General features: G+C 52.5%; 10 protein-coding genes across 10 annotated transcripts; 3 read left to right on the top strand and 7 right to left on the bottom strand.

Moving 5' to 3' along the window:
- Positions 1–50: 50 nt before the first annotated feature.
- Positions 51–1,973, bottom strand: N7510_006229 (uncharacterized protein; the record flags this gene model as incomplete). The annotated part of the gene is made up of 1 exon (XM_056978155.1): positions 51–1,973. One exon carries the CDS (start codon positions 1,971–1,973, stop codon positions 51–53), a length of 1,923 nt encoding a protein of 640 aa, XP_056834187.1.
- Positions 1,974–2,439: 466 nt separating this feature from the next.
- N7510_006230 (MDR family MFS transporter) lies at positions 2,440–4,209 on the bottom strand (the record flags this gene model as incomplete). The annotated part of the gene is made up of 2 exons (XM_056978156.1): positions 2,440–3,878; positions 4,026–4,209. The coding sequence occupies 2 exons, from the start codon at positions 4,207–4,209 to the stop codon at positions 2,440–2,442; spliced, it is 1,623 nt and encodes a 540-aa protein (XP_056834188.1).
- A 543-nt stretch (positions 4,210–4,752) lies between these two features.
- Positions 4,753–5,259, top strand: N7510_006231 (uncharacterized protein; the record flags this gene model as incomplete). The annotated part of the gene is made up of 4 exons (XM_056978157.1): positions 4,753–4,765; positions 4,826–5,026; positions 5,116–5,190; positions 5,243–5,259. The coding sequence occupies 4 exons, from the start codon at positions 4,753–4,755 to the stop codon at positions 5,257–5,259; spliced, it is 306 nt and encodes a 101-aa protein (XP_056834189.1).
- Positions 5,260–5,565: 306 nt separating this feature from the next.
- N7510_006232 (DUF2011 domain-containing protein) lies at positions 5,566–6,583 on the bottom strand (the record flags this gene model as incomplete). Its single annotated transcript, XM_056978158.1, has 3 exons — positions 5,566–5,898; positions 5,964–6,501; positions 6,558–6,583. The coding sequence occupies 3 exons, from the start codon at positions 6,581–6,583 to the stop codon at positions 5,566–5,568; spliced, it is 897 nt and encodes a 298-aa protein (XP_056834190.1).
- Positions 6,584–6,987: 404 nt separating this feature from the next.
- N7510_006233 (LAMTOR1/MEH1 family protein) lies at positions 6,988–7,587 on the top strand (the record flags this gene model as incomplete). Its single annotated transcript, XM_056978159.1, has 2 exons — positions 6,988–7,235; positions 7,293–7,587. 2 exons carry the CDS (start codon positions 6,988–6,990, stop codon positions 7,585–7,587), a joined length of 543 nt encoding a protein of 180 aa, XP_056834191.1.
- An 803-nt stretch (positions 7,588–8,390) lies between these two features.
- On the bottom strand, positions 8,391–9,057 carry N7510_006234 (E2 ubiquitin-conjugating protein UBC8; the record flags this gene model as incomplete). The annotated part of the gene is made up of 4 exons (XM_056978160.1): positions 8,391–8,527; positions 8,581–8,762; positions 8,830–8,944; positions 8,994–9,057. The coding sequence occupies 4 exons, from the start codon at positions 9,055–9,057 to the stop codon at positions 8,391–8,393; spliced, it is 498 nt and encodes a 165-aa protein (XP_056834192.1).
- Positions 9,058–9,948: 891 nt separating this feature from the next.
- N7510_006235 (ubiquitin-like protein ATG12) lies at positions 9,949–10,595 on the top strand (the record flags this gene model as incomplete). Its single annotated transcript, XM_056978161.1, has 3 exons — positions 9,949–10,222; positions 10,288–10,487; positions 10,536–10,595. 3 exons carry the CDS (start codon positions 9,949–9,951, stop codon positions 10,593–10,595), a joined length of 534 nt encoding a protein of 177 aa, XP_056834193.1.
- Positions 10,596–11,149: 554 nt separating this feature from the next.
- N7510_006236 (glycosyl hydrolase family 79 C-terminal domain-containing protein) lies at positions 11,150–13,228 on the bottom strand (the record flags this gene model as incomplete). The annotated part of the gene is made up of 9 exons (XM_056978162.1): positions 11,150–11,283; positions 11,380–11,486; positions 11,541–11,650; positions 11,700–11,827; positions 11,888–12,219; positions 12,281–12,412; positions 12,481–12,587; positions 12,652–12,919; positions 12,975–13,228. The coding sequence occupies 9 exons, from the start codon at positions 13,226–13,228 to the stop codon at positions 11,150–11,152; spliced, it is 1,572 nt and encodes a 523-aa protein (XP_056834194.1).
- A 685-nt stretch (positions 13,229–13,913) lies between these two features.
- N7510_006237 (uncharacterized protein) lies at positions 13,914–16,383 on the bottom strand (the record flags this gene model as incomplete). The annotated part of the gene is made up of 8 exons (XM_056978163.1): positions 13,914–14,163; positions 14,242–14,342; positions 14,424–14,713; positions 14,769–14,826; positions 14,871–14,982; positions 15,042–15,223; positions 15,275–15,463; positions 15,526–16,383. The coding sequence occupies 8 exons, from the start codon at positions 16,381–16,383 to the stop codon at positions 13,914–13,916; spliced, it is 2,040 nt and encodes a 679-aa protein (XP_056834195.1).
- Positions 16,384–17,402: 1,019 nt separating this feature from the next.
- Positions 17,403–17,923, bottom strand: N7510_006238 (uncharacterized protein; the record flags this gene model as incomplete). Its single annotated transcript, XM_056978164.1, has 2 exons — positions 17,403–17,699; positions 17,750–17,923. The coding sequence occupies 2 exons, from the start codon at positions 17,921–17,923 to the stop codon at positions 17,403–17,405; spliced, it is 471 nt and encodes a 156-aa protein (XP_056834196.1).
- Between the last annotated feature and the right edge of the window lie 55 nt (positions 17,924–17,978).

Raw genomic sequence — 17,978 nt, forward strand, 5'->3', positions numbered from 1 at the left:
CCAGACAACATAAGTAGAAAAGAAGAAGAAACCCCCGAGGCCCCAACTATTCAAAGTACCTTTGATTTCATCCACTCACTGGTACCAACGCCAAGGTTCAGCCCATTCCGCTCCCACCAGCGGCGCACACGGCCCTCAGCGCCGGAGGCCGGGTCCGCATCCTCGAGAGCCTCCTCAATATCACAGGTCTTGAACTCGACGCGCAGCCCGCAGGTCTTCCACCACTGCAGGACGTGGTCGTGGCCGTTTTTCGTCGGGCCCACGAGAACCTGATTATCGAAAATCATTTTAGGTCCTTTGAGTTGGTACCAGAACTGCAGCACGTGGACGTGGCCGTGCGTGCTGGCGATGCGGGCAACGTTCTCGGCGTGGCTGTATGGAATGCCCGAGGCATCCCACCAGGCGAGAGACTCGGTGCGGCCGGACTGCGCAGCAAGCAAGACGGACTTGCCAACTTTGAGAGGGAGGGGAGACTGTTGCACGGGTGTATTTGCCGACGCGGTTTTCCACCAGTCCAGGACTTCGACTCGGCCCTCTGCGCTCGCGGCCTCGAGGGCCCGTTCGCTATATCGGAGCGGGAGACCCGAGTGGAGCCACCAGTCTAGAACATGCAGGAACCCGGCGCGGGATGCACCGTCCACTGCGTCCGCTTTGTACTCCTTGTTCGGGAGAGCCGGGGCGTCGCGCCACCAGGTCAAGACACTGGGGTTGCCGTAGATGGCTGATGCGCGGTAGGGGATGTTGGTGAGACGAGAAGTCGTCCAGAGAAGGTCGAGGTGGTTTTCGGTGAGATAGGTAAGAATATCAGTGCGCGAGAATTTGACGATGAGGTGGCACGCGAGGTCGGATAAGGGTTTCCACCGAGGAAGAGCTTCAATCCGCTTCTTGATTGAAGCAAAGGAGCCCCGTAGGATTGTATATTCAAGGGAGGCTGGTGTGGACATCTTGAGCAGGTGGCTCTGCCATTCCTGTGGGACGGGGAGATTGGATGGGATGCCCACGGCTTTGGCAATCTCCCAATCCCCCAGCTGATCTTCGAAAATACTCAACCAGATCTCCAGGGGTAAGAAATGTGCATTCCCCTGCGGTTTTGGCCACTGTGCTTGCAGCTGTCGAAGTGTCGGGGCACTGCCGCCGCCCGATGATTTCCTCGTGGAGAGGGTAGGGTTTGCTGGCGCAGCAGCGCCACCTAATGCAGCATTAGTGGCCAAAGTATCTCCCCACAGAGGTAACTGCAGTGCTGTTTGGAGGGTCTCATGCAGCTTTTGGATGCCACCCCAGGGCAACGGTGTCAGGTCTTCTGGTCCATTCGACTTCCAGAGTACGGGCTCCACGAGTTGAATCCACGGGAAAAACCGTTTGATCTCATCGAGTTGCCGTGCACTTAACGGGTGATCCCATTCAGACACGGTCATCCCCGGAATCAGAACCACCGGTTTAGTCGAGACCCAGCCGCGCAGCAGCGCCAGTGTCAACGTATTGGTCAAGCCGGCCAACATCGACCCAAGAGCCCCAGCATCGATAGGCGCCACGAGCAACATATCAGCCCATTCGCACAGCTCAGCCGTCTTCGCCTTGAGCCACTTCCTCGCGCCCGTCTTCTTATCGAACGTCTGACTATCCACCGTATCCATATAATGCGGGATCTTATTTGTCCCCGCCAGCAGCGCCGAGGGCTCATCCGTGATCAGACGCAGTTCGAGGTAAGGGTTCTGGACGAGACTTGGAAGCACGGTGTCGGCGAAGACGCCATCGGTCGACAGGAGCAAGCGCTGGCGACGAGCTTGGGACGACGGCGTGGGAGGAGCAATCTGGGGCAACTTTTCGGAGCAAACTCGGTACCCTTCTTCGTTCCCTATCACCGCCGTCTCTTCGCAGTCGCCATCCACCTCCATCCCGCTGGCCCACGCCCCCTTAGCCGCGGGTCTTTGAATGGTTGGTGTCGTCGGTTCGGGTCGAACGCCAACTGCCATGCCACGAAAAGGATGAGAACGTCTGGAGTGGTCGGTCACTCATAAGACTTGAGGAAAACGTGTGGCGAGTTGAATGCTTGGGGTCAAATGCAATGAATCGTAATCCCAGTCAAATAATTGGGCCCCCAAGGCCGAGAGTTGGTTGAACCGGGTCTTATTTTTTTCTTCCTCGAGCGTCGCAGAGAAGGAAGTCCAGGATCAAGCCATGAATCATGTACTGTACCACGCCATCTGTCTGGTGAGCGGTGAGGGAGGTATGACAGCAAAGAAAAAGACCCTTTGCCACGACCAAGAATCACAGCTGAGCGAAAGCGTGCGACCCGCCAATCAGCGCGGCTACCAGCGGACACGCCGGCACTAAACCCGTTCGGGGAATCTTCAGATAGGACGAAGGATATATAAATTGGTACTTATTGGTCGGTAGTCTAGTCTATGAATGAGCACTTGGGTGCGGTGGACTGCGGAATTATCGCCGAGCCAAGTTATTGTGCAGGGTATGCTCGCGGAGGGCGATGCTACTGAGCGACCCCAGCACACTGACCCCCAGCAGGGTGAGGAAGACCGCCCGCAGCGAGTCCATGTAAGCATCCAGCACGCCAGGCCGCCAGTCAGCCGGCAGCTTCCAAATTTCATCTAGGTTGTCTCGAAGCCGCGCGATCAGCTCCGCAGCATGCTCGCGCCCAGCGAAACGGGCCCACAATCCCAGCTTGAGGGTGTTTTGAAACACCGCCGAAGCGATGGTAATCCCGATGGTGCTGCCGGTGCTGCGGAAGGCGTAGGAGGCAGACGTGACCACGGCGTGGTGCTGATGGTCGACGGCTGAGATCAGGGCCACCAGGGTGATGGTCAGCATGCTCCCGTAGGCGGTGCCCAGGAGGAAGAAATAGATGAATGGCAGCCAGGCGGGCGTGGAGAGGTTGAGCGTGCAGATCAAGGCGGTGGACACGACTTGCAGGGACAGAGCGACGTAATTGAGGGTCTTGTAGCGGCCGGTGGCGCGCATGAGGAACCCAGACGCCAGGGATCCGATCGAGGTTCCGATAGCCTGGGGGGCCAGGCGCACTCCCGCGGCCGTCGCGGACAGTCCCTGGACCTGGAAGAACAGCGGCAGGTAGAAGAGAAGGCCGAAGACCGTCATCGTGAGGAACCAATTGATCAGACAGGCCGCCAAGACGGTCCGGTCCAGCAGCAGGCGCACGGGAATGATGGGTTCCGAGGCAACCTTGACTTCCACGAAAATGAAGATCCCCAGAAACACCGCCGCTAGAGGCAGCGAGGTCAGCACGAGCGGGTGCGTCCACGGCACCTGGTTGCCGCCCGTATTGAGACCGAGCAGCAGAGTGACGAGCGTAATCACCAGGGTCACGGCGCCGAGGAAGTCAACGCGCTTGATCCGAGCCGTGTCCGACTCCTTGACGGGGATGTCCAGTTTCCAAGCGACAAGGACGCACGAGACCACCAGGAACGGAACCTGGATCAGAAAGGCCCATCGCCATCCGATCGTATCATTGACCCAACCACCAAACAGACCTCCGAGCCCACTTCCGGCGCCATAGCAGATATTGCCGATGCCCTGCCAGACGCCCCGCTTGCGCAGAGGCACCAAGTCCGACGTGACAAAGGTGGAAATCACCAGCAGACCGCCGCCGCCCATACCAGCCACGACACGACCAAAGATAAGCACCCATTCTGACCGTGCGAGGCCACAAATCAAATTGCCAATTGCGAAGAAAACATTCGAGAACACCAGGCCCCAGCGGCGCGAGAAGATATCCGTCAGCCGTCCACTGATCGGCTGAAAAGCAGCGTTGGCGATGAGGTAGGAGGTCGCCAGCCAGGAAAAGAGCGAGAGGGAATTGAACGAGGACGAGATGGGCGCTGATAGAGTCGCGACAATGGTCGTGTCTACCAATCAATCAATCAGTCGTCAGCGCTAGTTGAACAATGCTGGACATGTATCCGTTCGGTTTGCTCGATAGACGAGATAGAAAGCTTTTGGCCATTGTCGTTTAGTGAAGGGAAGGGGAGGGCGGGACGGGGCTCATCTCATACCTAGGGCAGCCAGGAACACGCCGATCCAGATGGTTCCCAGGATCACGACCAGCTCTCTCGTGCTGGCCTCTTTGCGCAGCGGGACGGGCGCATTATTCTGCTGCTGGGCCTGATCGGCGGCAGCATCCTCCCGTAGGAGCGGTGTCTGCTCGGTCGCACGAGCGGGAGTCTCGTCGTCTGACATGATGGTGGTGGGCAGTCGAGGAATGTGGTTTGAGTCAGACGGGCGGGAGAAGGGGTTAAGGGGGGTCAGACGGAAGCGGGACCCGCTCCCCACGCCGTGGTGGGGAGCGGGCCGATCAGTTGAAGCTCGATGTATCCGAGTTGGCACCAATACAGAATCAATGGGTTACGAAGAGCATCTATCTATGAGGCACGGATGGCGGGTCTCCATACATTAAGGGCCCGTTTCATGTCGAGATACAACAGGCTCCTAACACAGCCACGGAATTGACCCGGCCACGAGGAGCGGACCAGCTCGAGGGAATTGAATATTGGTCGATTGCTTGAGAATCGAAGCAATGAATGGAAAGCGTAACGAAGAAAGTAGTCACGTGGAAGCAATAGGTATATGGCGCAGGCCATCAACGTCGTCCGTTGCTTCCTTCCTTTCTCGTTCCCTCCTCTCTCCATCGTCTGATCCGAGACACATCCACCACCAACACTCCATTCTCTTCCCCGTTCCCAAACATCTTCTGTCTACCCAAGAACAGATCAAACTACCATCATGCCTGGCGTTCGTAAGTATCTTTCTGTCCCCACGCGTTGATATGCGCGGCAGGGTGCCATGGGTCCCACAGCTAACAGCCCCCGAGCTCTCGACTCGTACGAGCAGCTGAAGAAGGGCGTGAAGAACCTCTTCAGCCGGAAGAAGAAGGCTGCCAAGAAGGGCCCGGAGACTGACGAGCCCGAGGCCACGGCCGATTCGGGCGAGGCCACTGCTCCCTCGGCCACCGATGCCAGCCGCGCCGAGCCTGCTGCGGCGCTTGAAACTCAGACTGGTAGGACTCCCTCTCTCATTCTCCTCTGGTGCGATGCAGTCGCACAGGTCCCGTGACTCTTGGACATGTGAGACTAATCAGACGGATAGAGTCGGTCACGGCGGACCAGCCTGCTCAGCCTGCCGTCTCTGTCCACGAGAACACTGGCCCTGCTCAGGTCACTGGTAGGTTTGGCTCCAATTCGGCAATCCGATCAAGATTACTGATCATGCACAGAGGAACCGTCCAAGTAGTCCATCCAGGCTTGGGTCCACCTGTCGCTTGCAACTGACAGGCTGGTCACTTGTTTTTTCCATGGGACTCGCTCGGCCGCCGTGTTTGGACCTGTCCATTCCAGTCTTGCAGCCCATACCAGTTATGTTCCTCGCACCGAATTGATTCTTGTGCTTGTTATCGGCGTTTCACAATACCCCAATTTCTCGGATGACCATAGTTATTCACGGCCGGGTCCTTTTAGTCACTTATGTAGCACCAATATCAGAGGCCCGTCATTATTGAAAGTCTTCTTCGTCTCCGGAGGGATATCACAAGCAAGAAGATCAACTGTCTCCACCCTGGGAGGAGGCAACTTCGTCGACTTGTGTGCCTGTAGCTGCAGCCTTTTGCTCGCGCGCTTTCTGTCGACGCTTGATCTTGCGCTCGCGGTTTTTGCGATTTCGCTTCTCCGCCTCTGTCTCCTGGGCCGCCTTCGTAACGGCAGCACGCTTGCGAAGCTGTATCCGACGCTTTTTCCCAGGCTTCTTGCGAGACGTGGGGCTTTTGGAAGCCGGTGCACCCTCAACCACATAGATTGGAACATCTTTAGATGCTGGTGGCAGTTTCGTTTGATGTCTTTTGAGACGAATCACTCGCCATGGCAAATCACAGCCCGGCTGCACGAACAGGTTAGCATCGACCAGAATATATGTTGCCATTGCCACCGAAGAGATCAACCCACCCAGGCTTGGGACTTGGCCCACGTCAACATATGCTGTCCACTCACAGCGACATCCTCAAACTGTCGCTGCTTTTCTGCGATAATGTCTGCATCCTCGGTAGATTTTGGGTCTAATAAAGAAGGCGCTGAGACATAATACTGCCACCCGCGAAAGGCCTTCACAAATCGCCCTTCGGTGGGCACGGGTGTCGGCGACCGTAACCTGATCCGCAGCTTCTGGGGTTGTCCCTCAGTGGCCGATGGCTTTGTCTCCTTCTCATTTGTGGATTTATCTGGGCCTTCCCCTGTTTCCGCACCTTTCGTGGTGGTTGGGGCGCTGAACAGCCGGAACTCGAATTCTTGCTCTTCGTCCGAGTCGTTGTTCGCGTTGGCTAGTTGAGTCGGTTCATTATTATTTTGAAATGCCACTGCACCGATGAGTCCATCCAGATCTAGCAGCTTGCCAAGTCGCGCATGCGCGTCTTGCATGTCGGTTTCATCGGGCACGGGAGAGCGGGAGCGGGAGGAACGGGGCGAGAGAATCTCATCCCGACCGATCCTGGGATCGTTAGTCCATTGTATTCCGAAAGGCTTCCCCACGTGCTCTAGACATACTGTTTCGCACTCGGCAGGTCAAACATGGCGCGTACGGAGGGCGTGAAGGAGGAGGATGTCGGCCAGAGAAAACAGTCGTGCGAACCTTATCGCATGTTGCGCACGGACCTCTCTCCGTATCCTGCCCGTTCCTGCTCTTCGCCCTCTCTCATTATTATCGCCCTGAACGACTTTGCTTCACAGACTCCTTTGTATTCATTCCCACCCCCTGCACAATCCTTTGCATTTCCTTCCGTCTCCATTTCTCCGGTGAGAAACAGACACAAGAGGGTCCCACCACCGCATCATTCATTGGGGGGCGGTTAATGCCTCATGCCCGTCACCTCGTGCACCAGGGCCCGCTCTCCATCACGATAAATGGGTGTCTGTTCCTCGTGCCTGGGCGGCAGCCGCCAGGAATCTTCCGAGGTGAGTTCCTTCAGATTCAGCCATGTTCGAGTCGCAGATCCTCAGGCGCATGCGTCATGTCTGGGACTCGGCCCGGGAGGAACAACAGCAGTATTCTAATATGCCTTCTTCTGCGAAGCCTGAGTCCTCTCGTCTATTAGAGGAAGATCCATATCAAGCGGGTTATGGGTATGGAGCGTTCAATACTGCCCAGCATACGAACCAACCGGATCCGGAATCTGTGAGGCGTGAGCGGGAGGCTCTGGAGGCTATCTGCCAGCGAACATCAGAGTGAGTCTTTTATTTCTGCTATGTACATGCCATCCAGCAGTGCTGACCCTGTCAAAGTTCCGTCATCGATATCTGGTCCCTCCAACCCCAACCTCACCTCCAACCCCGTGCAACCCTCCACGGCCCTACGTCAGCATCAACTTCTCCAACTCCCGACAACGAGAATGCCACCCTCACCATCCCTGCGGACCGCACATCGCAAACCAGCCGACCTACCTCCGGCACTGGCGGCGCTGTCCCAAAACACTGGGGCGAAGTCGTGGTCAACCCGACCAAGAAGCGGTCTCGTCCGGACATGAAAGTCGACGGGGACGCGAAGCGTGACGTCTTCGGTGTCTTGCAGGTCAATTGAGCTGACGTGATGTTCCTCCTTGCACATGGCATCATCGACGGTGATGCACACGCCATGAAGAGTATGATGGGGTTAACCTGCTGGTTGGTTCATGAGGTTATGTATGGGATGGAATAGGATGGATGGTGTAATAAGTGGGAAAGGGCCTAGAGGAGCCCTGTAATATCTTTCCCTGAGCATTCTTTTGGTTGTTTCTTTTCGCATGGATCGCCGGTCGACAATTCGCACATACAACACCAAGCTCCTCACTGTAGTCGATACCTAGATTAGTTTGTTTCCTTTGCAATGAACTGTTTATCTCTCAATAGTGGCTGCTTATGGAGTTGATATAGAGCATTCCCATGTTTCTTTCTACATGTACGCAGGCGTCCATCTTCGAATGTACATATAGGCATCTAAACAAAACAGGACAGACCAAGTCTAAATAAAGAAATGGATTCATAACTAAAGAACTAAAAGCTTCGAAGAACCGAAAAGAAATTCATCATCAGTATTCGAAGCTGCAAGAAACAAACTAGCACACGAGCTGTGATCCTGTCCCTGACTCCTGCCACGACCATAGCAAATGCTCAAGTGTACCGGAAATTAGGAAAAGAAAGAGGAACAAAAACAAAATGATGAAAACTCCGCCGTGCACGAAACGCCCGCTGGTCTTGTTCTGATGATAGGTTGCAAAATATAGGAGTAGAGAGAGAAAGACTCGGTTGGGGTGTTGGTTATGCAATATGTCCGTGTAGGTCCGAGCCGAGACATAAATAGGGACTGGGGCCGGGAAGGGAAGGGAAGTAGTAGAGTTGATGGAATCAGACGTCGTCCATTGCTCCCGCGGGTTCTTCGCCCCCAGAATCGAAGCTGCCGGCTGAACTGAGTTCGTCCTCGGACTCGGTGTCCTCGCCCGCTTCGTCGACGGCCTCTTTGCTGGCGTACTTGGAGACGTATTCTGTGAGGTGACTCGTTAATATCTTGATACATCAAATTTTTATCAATACATACCCTTCACCTTTGCCTCATAGGCCTTTGGCTCTCGCATCAGCAACGCCGCGGCCTCGCCGTTCAGTGGGTCCGACGGGTTGGGGTATCGAAGAAGTTGCGGAAGAAAGACCTCGAAGATGTTGATCATGTCGTACATCGGCGACCATGTCTGGTTGATGACATCAAGGCAGACAGATCCAGACCTGTTTCAGTGAGGGATGAGAATCAGAGACCCAAAAGGATTGATTTGATTGATTGATTGTCACATACAGCTCATCGATGTTCGGGTGGAAGATGCGGTTGACAAAGCCAATACTTGGGCTTTTGTATGGGTACTGATCGGGCAGTTCCACGTGGATTTTCCAGTGACCTCCGGTGAAGGGTGCTATGTCGCAATTAGCACGGTCCAGTTTTTTGTGATAGCATGAACATACTCTCTTCTGGTCCTTTAAAGCGGACGTAAAATTCTTGCCTGAAACCATTATTCGCATCCATCATTCAGAGTTTGTTCCGGGGGGATGAGCGCATACACTAGATTCCTAGTTAGTATGCGCAGTGTACTCAAGATTCACTCGGTGCTCCTTACTATTGTCATTCACCAAAGTCACCTCATAATCGCTCATCAGCCTGTCATCTTTCGTCAGAATATATTCCGTGCATCAAAAGCTACCAGGAGAAGTCCAGCACGACCCAAGTGGCCAAATCGGAACGGATGGGGGATTCAGTGCGCGTACATCCTGGTCAAAAGTCAGTAAACACATTCCCAGGACTGTGAAATAGCTAACAGGCATACTTCATGACCTATATGAGCAGAAAGAGGTCAGCGTTCGCACTTCCGGGTACCCTGGTGGCGTTATCCGGGGGGGCGTAACTTACATCCGTCTCGATTCTCCGCTTGGGGCTGCTCATGATGGCGGTTGGAATAGACAGTCGAGTCTGGTTCAGAGTAGTTCTCCAAGAAAATCGGTCTATCCAGACGAGCACAGGCTGAGGTGTTGTTGCACGGGCAAGCGTAGTTCGGCGGAGCGGGGGAAGCAATGGAGCGGGGTAGGTCGGGGATGGAATGAGGGCAGGAAGGATGTGGGCGTTGACGATGCTGTAATGGGCAGGATAGTGGAAAGGCTAGGCGGAAAGATCGAGAGAGAGTCCAAATGCGAGCACGGAGAGAGTAGGGAGGGAGGAGGAGAACAGGACCAAGTGGTGATGTGAGTGATGTAAGCCGAGTCACGTGTGCCCGCGGAAGTATGTAGCTGTAAAACTGTCGGTCGATGACTGTTTACTCCCGGCAGTTCACTAACTAGCTCTGGTGGGCCCAATAGGCTAATATCATGTCTCAACACCCAAACTCAACTTCTACGTCTTCCTGTCCTCCTCGTCCACGTCGCCTCCATGAATCCCTCATCACCCTCGGAGCGCTCTGCCGGAGGCTCTCCCAGTGCCAACTTACCCGCCACGGCATCCAGCACTCTCAGTCATCGCCCCGCACCGGGCCGCAGCCAGAGCTCTGAGTCCCCATCGCCACAGCCTGGCAGCGCCCCGATTCCCGACGACGAGCATGGCGCCGATTTGCCGATGAACATGACCGCGTCGGTGATGCTTACGGGTCTTCCACGCGATGCGCATCAAGCTCTAGCTGACGTCGGAGCCATTGACACGGGGAAGAGTAAGCACCAGTCAAAGTTGTTTGTTCCTCTCACTACACAAACTAAAAGTACAACACCCCGCCAGTCACCGTCCGCTTCCAGCCACTCCCATCAGCCCCCATTCTTAAGAATCGGGTCTTCAAAGTCAGCGCCTCTCAAAAATTTGAGACGGTAGTCAAATTCCTGCGCAAGAAGCTGGATTGCAAAGATACGGACTCAGTATTTTGTTACGTGAACAGCGTTTTTGCGCCGGGCCTGGATGAGGGTATGGGTGGTTTATGGAGAGTAAGTCAGCTCACGTATTCTCCGTGCGATTTGCTAAGAAGCTTGTAGTGTTTCAAAACGGATGACCAGCTGATTGTTGCTTACTCGATGACTCCTGCGTTCGGCTGAACGGGCTCCCCGCTGTATGATCTTGTGTACAGACAACGCTTCATGAACAAATGTGTGCAAATATTTTGCCACTGATGATTGGAGGTTTGAAAGCCCTCCACGACTCATCACTCCGGATTGATGGTTCCCAATCAAGACTACCAAGGCGGCAAGGATTCAGACTTCGGCATGCCTTGTTTAATGAGATGATTAGACCCCGTCGGGAATTCGTTACTCGACAGAAATTGTCTATCGTCTTTTAAACTCTGTCAACTCTTCTTTCGAAGCGGGACAGCTGTGCTCATGCGAAGGGAGGGCTCGACTCATAACCTCGTGGTACTGAGCAACACCCCGCGAAGCCCCCTCAAACATCGGCGAACTACTTGACAAGCCCGCCAGACTAAAAGCAGCCAACCATGCCGACCGGCAGCATGCTGAAATTCACGGCTAGCCATCCTGAATCGACTATGAACCTTCGCCAATTGTGAAAGCGGCGAATGGACACAGTTTCTTTAGTCAATAATATCGAATTGCAATACTTGCAGCCATTGATTCATGCAATTGCTCTTCTGTAGTTATAGGTAGATCAGAACTGCCGAGCTAGCATTCATCGAAATGGATCCATCCGAGCCAACTCTTTCCAAATTCACTTTCCCTGTAGGCGTGCCCTCGTAGTTTTCCCAGCTCTGACCACCCCATGTAAGTCCAGCTGTCTTGGCTATTAGTAGTTTTTCTCAAGAATATATACCCAAAGACAAAGACCCAGACAAGAGAGAAATAACAACGAGGAACAAGGTAAACTCACACAACGCACTCAGTGACTCAAACGCCAGTCGCTTGTAAGTTGCCTTGGTATTCGTGGCAGCGAGGTTTGGGAGATTGACGTTCATTACCGGGCGAGTCCCCTCGGAGCTAAAAATTGCTGTCAACTGCAATCCAGTGAAGGCAGTACTGAATCGCACTTACAGCTCAGTCCATGGTTGCTCGTTGAGAAGCATAATGCGTTTGATGTCCTTCCCTTCCCAAATTTGGTACGCAGTAAGGTTGTCGTTATCAGTCCAGAGTTCATTGATATACTTCATAGCATTAGCAAAAATCACAAGGTTAAGAGCTTATTTAACTCACAGTATTTCCTGAGTTCCCGATGGCATCCGCCACAGCAAGATATCCATAGTAAAGAGGCATGACGTGTCGCTTGGCCGAGGGCTCATAGTCGTAGACATTACCTCCGATATGGTTAATCGGCTCCCATGCTGCGAATTAATTAGCACTAAACAGTTCTCTTCCCTTCTCCTCATTGCAGACAAACACACCGCTGTAGTTATAGCCAACACCCTGATGAAAATACAACCCCGTGGCTCCAATGCTAGCTGCCTGAAGACTATAGTCAATCATCCAGAGCGCCTGAGCAGCGGCGTTGCTGACCCCTGGAGAGCCATGCCCAGAGAAACTGTTAGTCTCGCCAAGAACGAAAGGAATACCGGCCCTTTGCGCAGAGTTGGCCGATGCAGCGTATCGTGCGAGGTTGCTGCGTATGTTGGCCTTGTTAACAAGGTCCTCAGCGTTTTCGGCATACACAGCAAGGGAAGTCAAGTTGTACTGGCTTCCGCTCTGGTAGTGGTGCTCAGAAATGGAGTTGACAAATCTGGGAAATACCAATTAGAAGAGAGGTATGACTTGTAGTGAGATGAGAGGATTTGGCTTACTCTCCCATCGGTGACTGCATGATATTTGTCGCCAGCAGCTGCTCGCTTGTCCAGTACTCGGCGAAATCTCCAATCCTATACTTTCGTCCGTTGTTCTTGAGTTCCTTGTTGATCATATTGAAAAAGTCAATTCTTCAAGTGAGTCAGTTTTCACGGTTTCAAGGGTATCCTGTCATTATCATAGGCAGTTGGTATCATACTGTCGTGTCTTGTAAGCCCAAAGGCCCCAGTTGTCGCCGAGATCTTGCAGATCCATCTCATTGCCAAGCTCGATATTGTACAGCGTGACATCTTTGCACCGAGGATCCTAGATATACAAAATGAGTTATTTCCATTCCGAGCATTTTTGCATAAGATAATCTAGGACTCACCGTAAAAGCACTCTCAATCTCCCGCACCTGAGCCACTCCCTCGCTAGCATTGGTTAAAAAGTTGACGCCCCAGGTAAACGCCGTTCCCGCAGGCAAGTTGCAGGAGGATAACCAAAAGTCAGATCCCGCGCCAACAAATGTAGCTTCGGGAAAGAGATCCGTGGTAATAGGCAGCGGCGTTGGAATTGGTGCGAAAACATCGTAGAACCCAGGGCTGCCTGTCAGACTAGGCTCATAGTGGATTGCGTCTTGGGTGTCACCACCGACTCTATCCGAGTGTGAGTAACAAAGTACCCAAATATTAGTAAAAAGCTATTGCTGACCTGATCCTTGGTGCAACACCCGTCTTCTCCTTCAGATTGCTTAGCAACGTATAAGTGAACTCGTTCCTGTGGGTGCCGTTGCCTGCCCAATCTGGCCATCTGTCTGGTTCAATGGAGAGTCCACAGAGGTCTTGGGGGAGCGGTACAGCAACTTCCGGGCGACTTAAAGAATACTGGACCGTGGATTTGGTGCTTCCATGTGCTATAGTGATGATGCCGGCGAGGGCAAGCAAAGTGGTGGGAAGACGGGGCATTCTGGCTTTTAATGGGCCTACTGCATCACAGGAAAAGTTGCGAAAATGAATAATGATCGAAAGAAATTGCAGCGGTCGTTCAACTCCTCTTTGTATAGAGTTCCCAGGCATCATTAGCTCGAAAAGATCTACAGAAGGCCAACAAAGCAGGCATGGTGCGGGTTGATCCCCAAAAGTAATCCCATCAATCAGCATAGGTACACCATGAGGAGCTAGAAAATGTATCTCTAGTCGGCTTAATCCGAATCAAGCGGGATTCTGAGAGGAGACCGTGCCAATCGGGTCTCCGCTCCCGAAAGGCGGGGATATATGTCGAACGATCCTACGCTGGCAGCTCATCTGGCCAACAACAAAATAATTCAAGTTCTCCCACAAATGAAAATCAACCTTTCTTACAAATGATTCTCATGGCTTAGGGCTCGGGTGATTAGCTTCCGCCCTGCATTCGTGGGCGTACTGAGTACTAAACAACCTTGATCATACTCTCAACCCCTCTATTATTACAGTGGACTATTGGTTCATTTATTTGATGCATTGCTGTATGTGTGGTGCATGTGTATACTTGCTCAAGGCGTTCGATATCCGAACCACCACGGACACAGCTGTCGATGAAGCTATGCCAAGGAGGTGATACATGGGATTTGGAAATTGACCAACCACGCCTGCTATGCCCTATTGGGAAAGATCAACCCATGAAAAACCACGGATCCAGTCCCTCCTTCAACTGCCGCGCCGGGGTCTTCATCACAACCGGAACGGTGTCACGGAATATCCCAGCTGGGAAATACCCGGAGCTTTCTGCTTTACCGTTCATCATGCCCTGCTTTCCTTGGGTAGTAAGGTCAGTCTCAGTGATAGGTACAACCACACCGCATTCCCAGTTACGGCAGTTCAGCTTTGGTTGACCTGTTCCTCGATCCTTGACTAGCCTTCCCCTATCATTTTGTTATGGTCAGTCAACTGTATCCAAGGCATTGTCTATCCAGAAGCAGGTGAATATCGGGAAATCTTACCAAGCACTTTCAGACAAATTGGCACTCCCGACATAAGCCCATCCGTGAAACTGGGTCTCATCTGGCAGGATAATAGCTTCTACCGGCGAGACATAGATGATCTGTATGAAATACTAGTCAGCAAAAGACACGCTCGAGCTGGAGGATTAAGCAAAGAGCGAAAGTATATTCTGTTGACGTACCTTGTTGTGCATCAACACAGACCCTCTCTCACTCTCGCAATCTCTCATCACATGCCGCGGGAACTTTGCGCCCTGCCACCACCTTGACTGGAAGCAGATAGTGCCTGCCGTCATGGCAGGGTTAGAATGTGCGCGTCTCACGGTCTGATCGGATGGAAAATAGACGCGGAACCGATCACGCCATTCCTTGCCTGTCTCTTTTGTGATTTTTTTCTCAGGATCTCTGGGGTGCGATGATACAGCGGAAGCTTTTGTGTTGCGGATTATGTACTCAGTCAGGCCGTCGTCACCTGCTATGGGTTAGCAGAGTCCGAGCATATCGACTGGTTACGTGCCTTGGCAGACGAGGTAGATAGCTCGAAGGAATTCCTCGGTCAGAGAGCCGACGGAAGACGTCTGTGGCCTTGGTCAGGTTGGTAAGATCTTAAACGGTTCTAGGGAACTGACCACAAACTCAATGTTGATTGGCTTGGGTGACTGAAGTCCCAACCTGGCCACCGCACGCCCTAGTCCGCAATGCCCAGTTCGCTTCCATGAGTCACCTGTGTGAGATCCCCCACTAATAAGTGATCATATCAGCATTTGCTTGCCGCTGAACGAAAAAATTTGGAAACGTACACTGTATGCACAAATGCGTAGCGGGCAGTCTTGCTGAAATCAAAGCTGTCAAGCTTGGAAATTACGTTCTCGTGAAGGGTCATGGCCTTGAGGAAGTAGACCAACTCTTCATAGAATGCAGTCTTCGAGCACTGGGAGGAAATGTCGTCGGATTTCTTGGGGAGATCAATCAAAAAGGCACTCTAGAATCTGGGGTCAGTTCTGTAGCAGATAGCTCAGGGTTATTTACATACGTTTTCCATCAAGCCGTTCTCGCCCCAATCAAAAGTAGTGAGGTTTGCTGTTGGAACTACGATGCGAAGGTATTCCCGGTGAAACAGAAGCATCAGCTTGGAGTGCATGCAGTTGATCTGGCCATCCATCGGTGGAAAGCACAGTTTGAGGTTCGGCATGTCTGATGTTTCTTGCTGATATTGAAGTTTCTGTTTGCATAGGAGTCTCTATCAGATACTATGCCACGAATCACAGGGGGAACTCTTCTTACTGTTTCTTCTTCCTTGGCCTGCATCACGAAAATAAATCTCGTTCGCTGAGTGTCCAGCTTTGAAAATAGCCATTCCATATCCCACATGAACGAGCTGAGAACTGCAAGCTCCAAGTCAGCTCGTTGAAACACCTCTTCAATTGTGATGTCATCCCCCTTTCGCGGGATACCGGACACATGTGTCTTCTTGACAGCTCCCAGGGGCCACTGGGGTACGGGTCGAGCGGTTGGCTGCACACCAAATTTCGATGAATTTGCTGCTGTGCTTTGGCAGATGTTCGAAGGAGGTGTCGAGGTCAAGGTAGGGCTTGAGAATGGGATAGCCGTGTCTCTCAGTACAGGCTCGGTTCTGGGAACCTTTGACTCCGATTCTGGCAATGGAGAAGAACCATCGTCGGCTTTGCGTTTTTTAAGTCGTGCGAGACGCTCTTCCTCCATCTGCTTTCGGTTCAGGCCCAGGATACCCGAGGGTTTCGAGGCCACTGGGACATTGGGAGCAGATGCGTTCGATAACATGGTGGAAATTTTCTCTGTTGCAGAGGGAATCGGAGCTTGAGAAACATCCTCCTTTGTGTTTTTCTCCAAGGACATTGCGAGGGCTCGCTTGAGTTCTTCGTCGTCCTCATCTTCTTCAGCCTCATCCTCAGTCTCAGAGCCAATGAGCGACTTGGACTTTGGGTGGACCTCTTTCACATCAGACTCGTCATCCGAATCAGCAGTCAGATCTACCAAACTGTGATGGGTCACTCGAGACGATGATTCGCCACTGGGATTAGATCTTTGGGTGTCTCGAAGCGAGGCTTCAATGGCGGCTTTGAGATCCGGGTCATTTAGATCATCAAGATCATCTTGATCCATATTGAATGGACTGGAAATTTCAAGCGGTTCAGTAAGATGGTATGGAATAAGTCGATCAAGCAGATTCCGAAAACCAGAGTTGTCCAGTGTTGAAGAAAGTTGGATCAGCACGATGGTTGATCACGTCCGATCATGCGCTGAGGCGATGGCAAGGCATGAAAGGCATCGAGATATATATAAGCAGACAATTAAAGTGAGCAAAGGACGGTATTGCTCGCCCGCGCCGATGAGTTCGAGGAGTGTGAAGAGGACAGCCCCTGTTGATGGTGTCGCTGCCTTTTACGGACGTGCACGTGACTATGACTGAGCCGACAGTGAGACAGAAGAGGCTCGTCGACTGGTCCTTACAAGTAGGTATGGTCTTAAATTGGTTTCAATGGTATTATATAGATCATTTTATGCCTTTATTCGACGGAGAAATGTCCCAACAACAGTCCTATATACAGACATCGAAGAATATCAGGACATTGCAATGCCAAAGCCCGGCTTGAGAACAATCTACCGTTTTATCTAGTTCACAGCATCAAAAGGAAGGCATTTGGAGGGGAAAACGAATCCCAAGAAGTTCTTCAAGTTTATATGCCACTAAGATACCATCCACGGGAAGCGATAGGGCAGCTTGCTTGGTTCAATAGCGGCAGCAGTCGATGACAGAGGCCGGAGAAACGTCGCGAACAAGGAAGATCCGTCATAGGCAGTGCGTCTTTTCGGAATTCAGCGAGGCATTAGACCTCGGAATGGCCCAGAATAACAGAATTGACGACTGGAATCGTGAGATATCTGGAATTCGCCAGGTCCTTCTCCACAGCAAAGTTTAGGGAAAGATTCTCCTAGAGGCGCCAAGTACTCTCCATGTCGCAAGAAAAAAGACCTGGTCTGGGACTCCCAAGACGAACCTTCACATGAGGCTGTCGAGGACTGGAGGGGAGGTCAACCAAGGACCATTCACGCAGTCTTGCAGTCGTAGGCAGGGACAAGCTCCCTCATTTTGCCCTGGTTAAGAACCAGGGTTCAATTCATCAGATACACTGCAAAACTAGGTCGATAATGGCAAAGAAGACATCTCGGTCTGCATCCGCTGTGACAAGTCCGAGGCCAAGAACAAGCAAGCGTTTTTCATCTGGTGTTTTGGTGGCAATGGCACTTGCAATTTGGCGAGCATACAGTTGGCCAACGGTATCATGTCCGGGAGCATGGCCACCCAATAATGAAGTTGCCGTCAAATTACTCAGAGGCAAAAGACCGTCACCGTCAACCTCGGATATGGTGTGCATGCCATCAGTCCCTGGGTTTCGATTCTCAAGGGGCACATGCAGCTAAATCGTCAGTATTAGAAGTCGTATGCCATGGTATATCCGGGACTCACCCAGTGCGCCAACCGGCCTTCTTGCGAAATGGTAATCAAGATCTTATCGCTGAAGCCCATGACCATAACATCGGTCTGGATCCCATTGACAATCCCCGCCACCTGCTTGGTGGATACAGGGAAAGGGAGCTGGAGAGACTCTTGCAGCAGGTTGGTGTCGAATGCCTCGGCCATGGTCAATTAATGGTTGTCAAGCCAGTTGTGTTTGTCGCGGCCGTTGTTTGAAGCT

This window comes from Penicillium lagena (genome assembly GCF_028827675.1).
Source record: "Penicillium lagena strain IBT 129212 chromosome Unknown utg000003l_segment0_segment0, whole genome shotgun sequence".
NCBI classification, from domain to species: Eukaryota; Fungi; Ascomycota; class Eurotiomycetes; order Eurotiales; family Aspergillaceae; genus Penicillium; species Penicillium lagena.